This window comes from Pezoporus occidentalis, unplaced genomic scaffold, assembly GCF_034315485.1.
Source record: "Pezoporus occidentalis ecotype Australia unplaced genomic scaffold, CSIRO_AGI_Poc_V1 ctg45, whole genome shotgun sequence".
In the NCBI taxonomy this organism is placed as follows: domain Eukaryota; kingdom Metazoa; phylum Chordata; class Aves; order Psittaciformes; family Psittacidae; genus Pezoporus; species Pezoporus occidentalis.
Window position 1 is genome coordinate 8830744 of NW_026915780.1, and position 12701 is coordinate 8843444.

At 42.3% G+C, this 12701-nt stretch overlaps 1 protein-coding gene across 2 annotated transcripts in view; it reads right to left on the minus strand.

Annotated features, from left to right (window-relative positions):
* ATRNL1 (attractin like 1) overlaps window positions 1–4249 on the minus strand; it is a 516200-nt gene extending 511951 nt beyond the window's left edge. Inside the window, exon 1 of one of the 2 annotated variants that reach the window (XM_062635366.1) lies at window positions 3170–4223. In XM_062635366.1, the coding sequence (XP_062491350.1) occupies window positions 3170–3459 (290 nt within the window). In that variant the 5' untranslated portion in view covers window positions 3460–4223. Of the gene's footprint in view, window positions 1–3169 lie in introns of both variants that reach the window. The other variant, XM_062635365.1, reaches the window with a different exon arrangement.
* Window positions 4250–12701: the final 8452 nt, after the last annotated feature.

The following is a 12701-nucleotide window of genomic DNA, read 5'->3' on the forward strand; positions in this document are numbered from 1 at the left end:
TTTCATCCAGTCCAGAGCAACATTTACAAAGCAGTCTACTTGCTCTGTAGCTCTCCTAGCGGAAAAGGCAAGGTTACTATAGTATTGTCGATTAATTTTGACACCTGCTTACTAAGATTGATCAATTATTTTTGATGTTTCTCTGCTATGTTATTTCTCAGTCAATAAAAAGAAATAAAACAAAGCCAGAAATACTATACATCTCTCACCAAAGAATTAATAGTTCGAAGCTACCTCTCGGTAGAGTGCTTCTCTTATGACAATGTTTTTGATGCTGGCTAATGCAAGTCACTTATTCCACCAAAGAGCAAAAATAACCATACTTCACATATATGAATAAAAATACTTATTTTCCAGTTATTTAAGCCTACCCTTAAAAATCTGTTTTCTCAAGTAAGTCTAGTGACAGAAAACAGGTTTTACGCACACCCAATTTGGGTCATTAAAAGCTCAATTTTAATCTTGCATAACAAAGTAGCACCGGGACACTTCGGGATGCTGAAACTTTAAAACGACATAAATGTTCAGAATAACACACAAGTTTCTATTAGCATTTGTATAGATTGTTTCTACAACCCAGAATTGTTAATCCAGTTATAATAGCCAAACACTGTTCAATCTTCATCTCATTCTGAAACGTTCTTCATAATAATTCTTCCTGGCAGAAGCAACTGCTGCAAACGTGATACACATCCAGCTTGTCAAATGAAAGTACCACTGCTGCAAAAGTGCACAGCTACTGATGCATAAAGCAGATATTCGCTTCACAGACAAATGGAAACAACATGCAAATGTTCCACGATATTAAGTCAAACCAAGTGCCACAGAAGTCAGAAAGGTCTTCAATCTCCCGACCGTCAGGCAGACTAACATGCTTTTTCCAGCTCTTCAGTTGCAAATACAGACTTGACTCATCACCCATTCAAAACCCATCTGAATTTTCAGGATTCAAAATACAACTGCTCTGAGCTGTTACTTGCATTGCAATACACCTTAATGTATTTCATGCCATCCCCAACTCACAGGGCTTGAAATCCTTTAAATCTTAGAACGCTTATTTTCATTGCAGAGTATATTTTGCTTCCAAGAATAAAGATTAAAGATGAGCTATCAAAGACAGCACTATTAAAGTGTCAACAGTAAAAAATAGGTCTCCAACATACAAACACCTTACTTCCAAGATAATAATCACAAAGAAACATCACTGTCATTTCTAAAGCTAAGCATGAAAGAATGTAGAGGAGTTAATAAGAAATCTATTTTGATTTCACCAAAACTCCTAAGGGCACAGCAATTAACCCATGCGTTGGCTTAGCTCAGAAGAGATGCTCTTTCAACAACATTCAGGCAGAACTTCCTCTAGGTGGGGATGGATTATTAACTTTCTACCAGAACTGAAAAAACGGAACCACAGTGCCTCCTCACTCCAGGAATACAACCAACGTAAAGAAACATAAATGTTTTAACAGACAATCAAGCAAATACCTGTAACGACTAGATAAAGGCTCCAATAACCATTTAGAAGACATACTAATTCAGAACAAGCTTTTAAATTTAAGAAATGAAAATTTGCTTCAGCCCTTGAACTATCAAGGTCTGTTGTGAGTGCCATCAAGACAAAGGATAGAACTAATCTCTTTAAAGCAAGGGAATAATAGCTCTGCCAGCCTGTCTCCTGCAGATCCTCACACACAAAGAAGATTCACCTGGGCCTCCTCTCCTCACTCTCAATTCCTCTGCAATTAGCCCATTGTTCCACAACACAGAGCAAGACAGACCCTAAATCCTCAACACACAGAGGCAACAAATGACCAGCTTTAAAATCTTATTTCCAAATTCATATGCAGAAAAGATGTATTCGATTTGCCTTCTATTATCTTTGTAACTCAGTTCTAATGGCACTGACTGAATAATCCTAGGAAGGAGAAAAATAACTGCTACAGCTGAACCCAGGACATCCACCAAATATCAGTGAATTGTTTCTTCCTACACAGCATGTACATTACTTCAGCCAATGTGTCTGACTCCAGCTACTCCTTAACTTCCCCAGCTAACAAGTTACTGGATTTACTTTCATTTAGGAATGAGTAACCTCGATTAAAGGTTTAAAAGTGATGTAAATTCTGTAGCTTAATTCTAGTGCTCCACAGAGGAAACTGAACTTAAACAGAATTTAAAATAGACTATTGATACTTTCAACCTACTACTTTCCAAAGACAGAATTTCTCCAAGACACAGCCTCACCAATGTGTTGTTAATAGCTAAATATTAGAACATTTTCCAGCTATATGTGTCAATATACTTAATCAAAAGATCTGCTTTTAAGAGGTGTTTTACAAGAGGATGAAATGAGATGTCCTGTCCAAGGTTATGTAGCGAAATAACAGCAAACAGTATCCTTCACAGCCAGTCTTTATACTGATACCAAAGGGGGCGGGGGGAAGTGACAGCCCTATAAATTAAGTCTTCTTTTCCACTACATGTAGAAAAGCAAGTGTCAGGGTGCACTGCCTTCTCACTGATCAATGAGCCAGCATCACATCCACTTTTAAGAATGAGAAGACAGTTCTAGCTCCATTCACCACTCATTCCTTTGCAAAAATATGTTATTGGTTTACATTTATCACTCTCACCTCTCTAGCAAACCTTGTCAGAAGGGATGTATGTTTCACTAAGTTATGTTTATGTTATCCTGAACGTGCCTGACGAGTGCCCACTTAGCTAACACACTTGAAAAGAACACTGGAATGAGCAAAACACTTGCACCTTCCAGAAGGAAGAGGTCATTGAGATCCACCAACATTTTCTGCTCCCTGGGAAGCCCCACGAAGTGCACATGTCACTTCCATGACACTTCCAGAAGGGACAGCAGCGACACAGCTTTAGGCCGATTTCTTCTTATCTCTCAGTTCCCACCAAGTGGAGCAGCCTATTTTCAGCAGTAAGTCAGCCGGTACAGTTTTCCTCCAGGACTGCGTCCTGTGTGTTCCTAGAGGGAGGGACCATGAAGTGGAGGAGCCTATTCCATCCTTAACTTCTATCACATACTTCCACCACACATGAACAAAATCATAGCAGACCCAAGCAAAAAGAAAACAAGCAGGCAAGTAAAACCACCAGGGAATAGGTGTAGGGAGAAGGAAAAGGGAATCGTAATAAGCAGACTTACTTGAACCTGCCCTGGCAGTGTTGGCACTGGTCTCCCACCCAGCCCTGGTCGCAGACACAGGTGGAATTGACACAATGACCCGAGAAGCAGGAGATCTTGTCGCAGGACTTGGACTGGGACACCTGGGCGTAGATGGCCAGGTACAAGAAGCCGTAGAAGAGCAGCCAGCTGTTCACATCCAGGAGTGAGGAGAAGCAGCAGCAGCAGGAGGCAGGGAACGGTCTCCCGGCACCGCGAGGCGCGGGGACTGCTCCCGTTCTGCCCGGGTCCATCTCCGCCGCTGGGGCCATGGGCCGAGGCGCGGCCGGCGGCAGGCAGCGATGGCAGCACCGCCCGCGCTCCCCGGGCAGGGGCAGCTTCCCCTCAGGGGAAATAATCCAGCCGCGGAGATTCAAACCCCCCGCTTCCTTCTCGCCTTCCTCTCCTCCCTCCTTCCCTCCCGACCCCAGCGCTGCCTCCTCCGGCCCCTTCAGCACTCCGCGCCCCTTCACTCCTGAGGGGAAGCCCGGCAGCCCTCAGCCATCCGCTCCTTCTCTTCGTCGTCCTCCTCAGGGCTCATCGCTCCCGTCTTCTTCCATGGAGGAAGAGGAGAAGGAGAACTGGCTCCTGACCTTGTGTTTTCTCCTCGCCAGATATGCCCCCCACTGGCGTGCACACACCGCCCTCGATCATGTAGCCCCCCCGGCTCCCCCTTCTCCTTTGTAGTCCCTCTGCCCGCGGCACACACGCAGGCGGCAGCGAGGAGGAGCGCGGGAGGCGGGGGCCGCCGCCGGCCTCTCGCCACTCAATCAGATGAGAAGTGAGGGCGGCCGGGCCGTGGGGCCGCTACGGCATCCCGCACCGGCGGAGCGGAGCGGGGGGGCTAGTGGGGCGGAGGAGCTCTTATCTCCTCTCCCTGCAGGGAAAGGAGGCGGGAGGAAGGTGGGAGAGGAGGGTTAACAGCCGCTCCGTGTCCCAGCTGACAGCTTCCAAGCAGCCATTTTTAAAGGCTAATTGTCATCTCTTCTCACAGCCGCCTGCCCGCTCGCTGTGACGCCCCCCGCCCCTCGGTCCGTTTGGATCCGTCCCTCCGCCCGTCCCTCAGCGGCGTGTGGAGGGCGGGAGAGCTTCCTCCCCTCTGAAGGTGCAGCCGCGGTACCGGCGGCACCGGCAGCTCCCGAGGCGCATACACCTCTTCCGCCCCTTCCCCGTGCTTCAACAGACACATCTTCCCCAGCTTAAAAACAACAGCAAAGGCGGGGAGGGGGGGAACGAAACGGGTGCGCAGGCCCCCGTCGCATAGAGGTGGCGGAGGCTTTACGGCCCAGTGGGAGCGGGGGTGATGCGACCGCTGCTCCGGTAAGCGTGGTGGCGGCGAGCTGTCACCGGGCAGTGGCTGCAGTGTCCCCCGGGCCATCGCCGTGATCGCTCCCCCTCCAGCAGCCGGCCGGGGCGCCCCTGGCCTTTGCGTCAGGTCCTGAGAAGTTGAGGCGGTTTTCTTTGAACTCGCGGCGGGTAGCGCTGGGAGAGGTGTTACAACTTGTTCTGAGCTCCCTGCCTTCCTGCCGACAGTCCTTTACCCCACCTTCTCATCTCAGATCAAGACCTTGCCGTCTCTTTACTGCCTGGCGAGAGGTAACAGAAGTGCCCAGCTTTTGTACCACTCCACGGTGCAAAAGTGGTCATTGTAATAAAATTGTCTAAAATGTCTTTTTGTCTGCAGTGTGCCAAGCACAGCCCTTCTTTTTCAACTTCCCTATAACCTGTTTTCATTTTACAGTTTTTTTTTTACAAGTAATAAATTATTACAAGTAATAAATAAATAATGTCAGGTGATGAAGAAAGTAACAAACCCTCTGAAACTTTGTTCTAGTGCTGAAATAATTTATGACATGATGTCTGTTCCGGGAAGGTAAAGATACTTAATTCCATCTCCTGGTACCATCTCAAATCAGAAGAGTCCAAAGTGACCCAACTTAGACTCTTGAGATAGATCCAAATCAACCTTTCCCCACATTCTGCGGGTCTTACCCTTAGAGCGTGCAGGAGTTATTTGGGGTTTGGTTTAACCTGTTTTTCCAGGGATACCATTAAACCTTTGCCTGAATTTCCAAAAAATCAAAGTCCATCAGTACAATAAGGAGCACAGTAACATCCAGCAGTATCTATCTACTGGTGTGAAGTAAGAGTCCAACCAAGACAAGGATGTCGGGGCTAGGCACAGCACAAACATCACAGAGAAGCAGTCAGTGCCTTAAGGAGTTTGCAGTCTTGACAGAGACACCTGAAAGTATGTGAGAAAAACAGAGGTGAAAAGTGACGTGTCCGGTTTCATTCTGGAGGCTGTCAGGGGCCCACAGGCCATTCTCAGTGCGGTAGTCTGTACATTGTCTTCCTAACAGAGCTAAGACACATCATTTTGTTGCTCTGGATCAGACATGTTTCTTAGCTATTAGGCATCTCTTTGTAGCTGTTTTGTAATGAATTGCTGAGTTCATGCATAGGGAGGAAATGGAAATTGTGTTGCTGCTTTATATTGTATAGAAAAAAGCTGAGGCTGAAGCCTTTGTCGAACAGTCTGCTAATTGTACAACATTACATGTGATTAAAGCTGCTGAACAACTGTCCTCTGTTAAATAACATTATGAGACCAGAATTGCAGTTAATAGGCGATTACAGCCCAAGACACACAGCCAGTTCAGGACTACTCTTTAGTCCAGAAACACTTTAAGCAATAGTTTGCTTACCATGGCAGGGAGATAAATTCCTCCTCCCCTTTATCCACCTTCCTTGGTACCAACCAAAAAAATCCTAAAGCCAGCACCATGTTTTCCTCAGACTGAAGGAAGATTTTGCTTGAGATCTACAGAAGTCAGCCAAATCTTTGAAATCAGCATTCACGGCAAAGCTAAGATCTCAACAGTACTCTAGCAGGCAACAGATCTATTCAAAGGTGCAATGACCAGCATGCATATTTCCATGAAATGCCAACTTTCTTCCTCAGTAACAAATGAAAAAAAAAAAAAAATTAAAAAAAACACAAAATTGCACTGGTCAAGCTTAAAGAGTTTTTTACTTAATTCTGTGAAGCTGGAGAGAGAAACCACAAATAACCATCAGAAAAGGATGAGGGTGGTTATAAGAGGGGCAGAGAATAGTATGAAAGTACTTTTACTGCATAAACAATCCTGACTGTAAACCTAAATACAACTATAAAGTTTTCCAAATTTACAACAGCAAGGAAGAGACAGTGGACCGCCAATTCCTGTCTAAAAAGTAACATGCTATGAAAATCATAGAATCATAGAATGATTTGGGTTGGAAAGGACCTTAAGATCATCCAGTTCCAACCCCCTGCTGTGGGCAGGGATGCCTCACATTAGACCATGTCACCCAAGGCTCTGTCCAACCTGACCTTAAACACTGCCAGGGATGGAGCATTTACCACTTCTTTGGGCAACCTGTTCAAGCACCTCACCACCCTCACATAAAGAACTTCTTCCTTATATCTAACCTCAACTTCACCTGTTTCAGTTTAAACCCATTACCCCTTGTCCTATATCACTACAGCCTCTGATGAAGAGTCCCTCTTTAGCATCCTTGAAGGAGTCCCTCTTGCCCTCCCTCTACTCCCGGATACTGGAAGGCTGCTATGAGGTCTCCATGCAGCCTTCTCTCCTCCAGGCTGAAGAGGCCAAATTTTCTCAGCCCACTTTCATAATGGAGGTGCTCCAGCCTCCTTACCATCCTCATGGGCCTCCTCTGGACTTGCTCCAACAGCTCCATGAAGGAATGCAAACCTTCTGGCTGCTCTGTTCATTAATGCAGTAGATATTTCATAACCCTAAGGAATGAAGTGCAAATGCCAATATTGGTTCTTTTCTGTGCTGATTTAATGGGAGTTTTTTGGTGTCAGATGAAGTTAACAGATCTGGCTGAGAGAAGTCAGAACTGTCAATCCTTTCATCATTACATGCATATCTGTAAGTTCCACTTTTCTCGTAAGTGTGACATTTTACACCTTTCGTCCTTCTGGTTCTTGACACAGAAATCATTTACACTTTTAAAGGACTAATGTACTAAAACATCTTGGGTAGAATTTATAACTTAAAACCATCTAAATAACTCATCAAAAGTTCCAAGTTACTGAAAAAAAAAGCAGATAATGAAATTACAGCCTAAAGTAGTGATGTAGAAGGTTATGTGAAAAAAAAAAAACCTTCCAGGAATATATCCATTATAGTAGGAAAGCAAAATAAAAGGAATAAGTATAAAGGCTTCTTAGCTGTTACTGTCAGAACCTAAGCACTAGCATACAAGGAGAAAAATACTGATACATTTGTGTTCATTCAGCAAAACAGCTTAGAGTATATTTAAGTTCTATTTGGTTGCTCTTGTGAGGCAGGGTGAAGTGAATAAAGGAAAACAGCCCTCAAACAGACTTCTTCAGTTGTTCAGAATTTCTGCAAGACCCTGAGGATAAGAATAGAGCAGAATCCATCCTCTCTACCATATACCACACACACATACATATCACTTTGCTAGTACTCTTTTACAGGTTGCATCAATACGGAAAACATCTTTCCTTAAGGATGCTTCGTCTTTTTTATTGTATCTAGTGCAGACATATTTTTGCAGTGATGTTGAGAGGAACAATATAACTAGCTGAAGAAAGAGGGAGGAAAAAGATTACCTTTGTGGTTGACCTTTTTGTGAGGATATTAAGAAAAAACAATGTTTTCTATGCCCTTTTTCTTCTCCTTGGGACAGACATTATCAGACTCATTAAGCAAAAGGAGCTAAGCTCTGTTGCTGCTGCTGGGCAGGGATATATAGATCTGAGTTGGCCTTGTGACATATTGGGGAAACTACCATGTAGATTCCTGCAGCAAAGGGCAACAGCTGCAGTATGACTCGATACAGCTTCAAGAGCTGTTCTAGCTTAACATCAGTGTACAGGCTTTCTGGTGTGCAGCACACAGGCTCATTATTGAACCTTATGACTACAACTTGGGTGTAGTCTTTCCCTTCTCTTTCCAAATATGCACACAACAGTGTGGATGGAGGACAGCATAAGGCTTTTTTTCATGGAGTAGCACTGAGTCACCTGAGCCATTCCATTTCTGACATTATGAAAATTCTCTTCCAGAAGGTAAACCAAATTTATTGCTACACAGCAGATTCCAGTGCTAACAGAATAACTTACATTACAATTTTCTGCTCGTGTTTGTCTTATCTAAGACATCAACTCTCAGGAAGCATCAGTTTTATAAGATTAAGAATATAAGCCTTCCCTTGCCTACTTTTTTTTCTTTTTTTTTTTTTAACTTAGAAAGAAATAAAGTTCACAGAAAATTCACTGACACCCTTCAAAAATGAAACCTTGATACAAAAATTTTACCTTTCTTAACACCCATGCATGTGTTTTGCTACAGCAGCAAGTCTTGTTTGTTACCATCCTCTCCAGTAAATATTGGCAAGCAAACTGCTGTAAATACTGTAGGAAGCTTACCAAGCTCAGAAAGAATGACAAAACGGAGGAGGGGAAAATTAATTTTTATGCTACTTTATCCAAAGCCAGTATCTGGAGAAAAAATTTTTAGGGACAATTCCATAATTTTTATGCATGTGTGTAAGCCCAGGTGTAAAATCTATTCTACAAAGAAAGAGTCTGACTTTTACTGACATGTGTGATCCTTTGCAGAAATTTTTCAGCAGGGAAAAAAAGTCCTTACATTTTTACACCCTTACTTGAAAATTGTGGACTTTGGACCAAGAATAACAAGGGAAATGACAAGTTGGCTTGAGGTCCATTTAAAGATGAAAGAGACTTCAGAAAAACAGAGATACCAGACAAAACCACATCGTATAAGCACTGACAGTGACACTGTTGTTACTTGAAACACCTCTCTGCTTTCAAATAAAAGTCTACTGAACCAGGAAATAAAATCATACTATGTTTTTTTATATACTTTCTATACACGTGGTAAAAATTAAATAACTGAGCTATATGTGATAGCATGTCCATTATGACTGAGTGAATCTTCTGACATTGATCTTGACTCTTAAATCTTTGATTTTTTTAAACTAAAAAGGTTTTACATGTCTTTCTACTGAACAGATGTGTAACTGTATGCCATGCTGAAACCTTGATGCATCCTGCAATATATTACAAATTCCCTGGAAAACAGTGACATTTTCCACTGCAAATGTCCCTTCTGCCAAGTCTTTTTCTGCATCCATTCTGCTGCATTTCATTTTCACTTCTATTCCTTCTGGAGTTTTTCACAATCCTACTTAATCTTCACTAAGCTAGGGCATTTTTTTCCTTGTCAGCAAAGCTCTGTCTCACAATTCAACCTTTCTTACACGTAATTAGGAGGTATACTGAATTTATCCAATACCCTTAATGATCCCAAAGGGACAGTGCTATTAGACTTTATACTTTTCATTTCTCAGTAAATGCTGAGAAAGCATTTACTTTGAGTTATTTTCTCTCATTCTTTTCTAAATCAGGAAATGATCTTTGGGATTCATACCACTGCTGCTTTTATTTCTGTATTTGTTCTTTTTATTCATAGGTTTTAGAAAAATGATGAAAAATTTATTTCATGGTAATGAAATTCCATTGACCTTATTGGGATTTACATCCCTCCTTCAGAATTTAGCAGAGGCTTCCACATTTTTCAGGATAAGGCTAGTTTGCTGAATTATGTCAAGAAAAGCCTTACTAAAAGATTTTGAGAATCAAAATAAATCACCTGCTCCATTTTTTTCTCTTATCCACTATTTGTTCTTTGTAAGACTTTGGAAGACTGCTTTTATTATTAGTGGCTTACTGTTTTTTCCTTGTCACATTGTATGGTACCCAAGAGCTTTAGAAGCCCTACACCAATTTCCTCAAAGGCTACTAAAGCGTGATTTCTCAGTCAATATTTTCAGGCTGAAAAATTTAATCTCCTTGAAAGAAAACCAAAAAAGTATAATGTTAGATAACTGTTAAATCAACAATAAAATCTGTATTTTGATTAATACAATTTGTCTTTATATCACAGTTCGGCTCCTTTAGAGTAATATTGCCTAGTCTAAATGATTCTACTTCAATATCATCTCATGTTGATTTCTTACTCTTCTTTTAAAAAACTTTTAATAATGGTGACTGTAGTAATCTCTCTAATACTTAATTTCTCAATAAGTTGTTTGAATATTGTAACAAAATGATTTGCTTTTCCTAGAATCACATTTTCCTTTCCAGTTACTGCTTTTGGAGCCTAGTGAATTCTCCTGTTCATTCTCTTTTATGTATTTAAAAATATTACTTCTTTCTTTTCTCTGTTAATACTTGAATAGTTGTACTATTAAACTTTGGAAACTGTTTCTTGCAAAAAGTGGAAAACCAAGTACATCAAATACTCTGCAACACAGATAATGAAACAATAATTGTAGTAGGCATAGTGGAATAATTGAATAAAATCATGCTCTTTTTTGCCCTTTAATTTGCATGAAATTGGCAAAAATGAGAGGTTATGCATGCATTGATCCCTGTCTCATCTCCTATACAGATGTCAAAAAAAAAAAAAAAATTAGTAGATTCAATTTTCCTTCAGTATTAATGTCAAAACAGGTAAGACATGCCAGGAATCCAACTGGCATGTTGTATTAATTCAATGAAATTATTTCCAGTAATTTGAAGAAATCATTCTCATGTATAAATCTTGTATTTTGTCAAGTACACAAGCAGTTATTTAATTATCTTAAGACATTAATTTCCAGAACTGCAGATCGAAATAATGATAGAAGTAATCATTATTAAGAATAACCTTATTTCCCTGAACTAACAAGTTTTATGCATACTTAGACATACAGATATTGCCACAAAGGAGCAAAATATCTTCACATGTAGCATCTCCTGTTTGTGAACCTTGACACTGGCGTTACTGCAGGTATGACATGAGTGAAGCTGAAGAAGCTATGAGTAGAGATGCTGACCTTATCCATGCTGTCAGCTAGAGATAAAGGCCAAGACAGTGCCATGGAGGAGGTCTGGCTGCACAGGCAGTGTGACGGTGGACATGAAGGATACTTCTCTAACGCACAGAATCATAGAAACCTAGAATGGTTTGGGTTGGAAGGGACCTTAAAGCTCATCCAGTTCCAACTGCCAGGGACACCTTCCACTACAGCAGGTTGCTCCAAGCCCCTGTGTCTAGCCTGGCCTTGAACACTGCCAGGGATGGGGCAGCCACAGCTTCTCTGGGCACCCTGTGCCAGTGCTTCGTCACCCTCATATTGAAGAATTTCTTCCTAGTAGTTAATCTAAATTTACCCTCTTTCAGTTTAAAGCCATTCACCCCTTGTCACTACATGCCCTTATAAAAAGTCCCTCTCCAGGTTTCTTGTAGGCCCTTTAGGCACTGAGAGCTGCTGTATGGTCATCCTGGAGCCTGGTTTTCTCCAGGCTAAAGAACTGCAGCTGTCAGCCTGTCTCCATAGGAGAGGTGCTCCAGCCCTTGGAGCATTGCTCTGGACTCACTCCAACAGCTCCATATCTCTCTTGTGTTCAACTCTGGAGGCCCCAGAGCTGAACACAGGACTGCAGGTGTAGTCTTACAAGAGCAGAGCGGCAGAATCACCTCCCTCAACCTGCTGGTCATACTGCTTTTGATGCAACCCAGGATGCTGTTTGTTCTTGGGCTGCAAGTGCTCGCTGCCAGCTTATGCTGAGCCTCTTGTCAACCAACACCCACAAGTCCTTTTCCTCAGGGCTGGTTTCAATCCAGTCTCTGCTGAGCCTGTAGTTATGCTTGGGGTTGCCCTGACCCAGGTGTAGGACCTTACACTTGGCCTTGTTGAACTTCATGAGGTTCCCACTGGCCCACCTCTCAAGTGTGTCGAGGTCCCTCTGGATGACATCTCTTCCCTCCAGCGTGTTGACCACACCACACAGCTTGGTGTCATGAGCAGACCTGCTGAAGATGTACTCAATCTCATTGTCCATGTTGCCAACAAGGGGAAAAATTCAAGAACGGGAGAATGTGAAGTGAGCCATCAAACATCTGAAGTACAGAACCACAAACATTGCAGCCTCAGATATAAGAGCTAGACCTTATGGTATTAGTACCTTAGCTTGACCTGTCATTGCAGAAGTGTGGCTGGGCAACAGCAATACTGGAATGCAATTACAGAAAGGTATAGCATATTGTAGAAGAATAGCCATAGGAAAAGTCAGGTGGTGTGGCTTATAAAGGGCAGATTTACTTTTCCTGAAGTCTAGGAACAAGTGATAGAAAGATTTGTTGAATACCAGTTGAAATATGGGAGAGGAAAAAAGAGTAAAGTGCACATAATGTCAGGTTTAAACCAAAGATTTTCTGATCAGGAAGCTTTTTCAGTATAGCAACTATTGGAAGTATCTAAGGAGCAGAAACTGGAAAGACCTACATGGCAGGACCTAGTAGTTAGATGGGAATACAACTATCTGAGGCTCTGTTTCAAACAGCAGTAAGGCAGGATATAGATTGTCTATTCGGTTCTTCAAATGTGCTAGGGACTG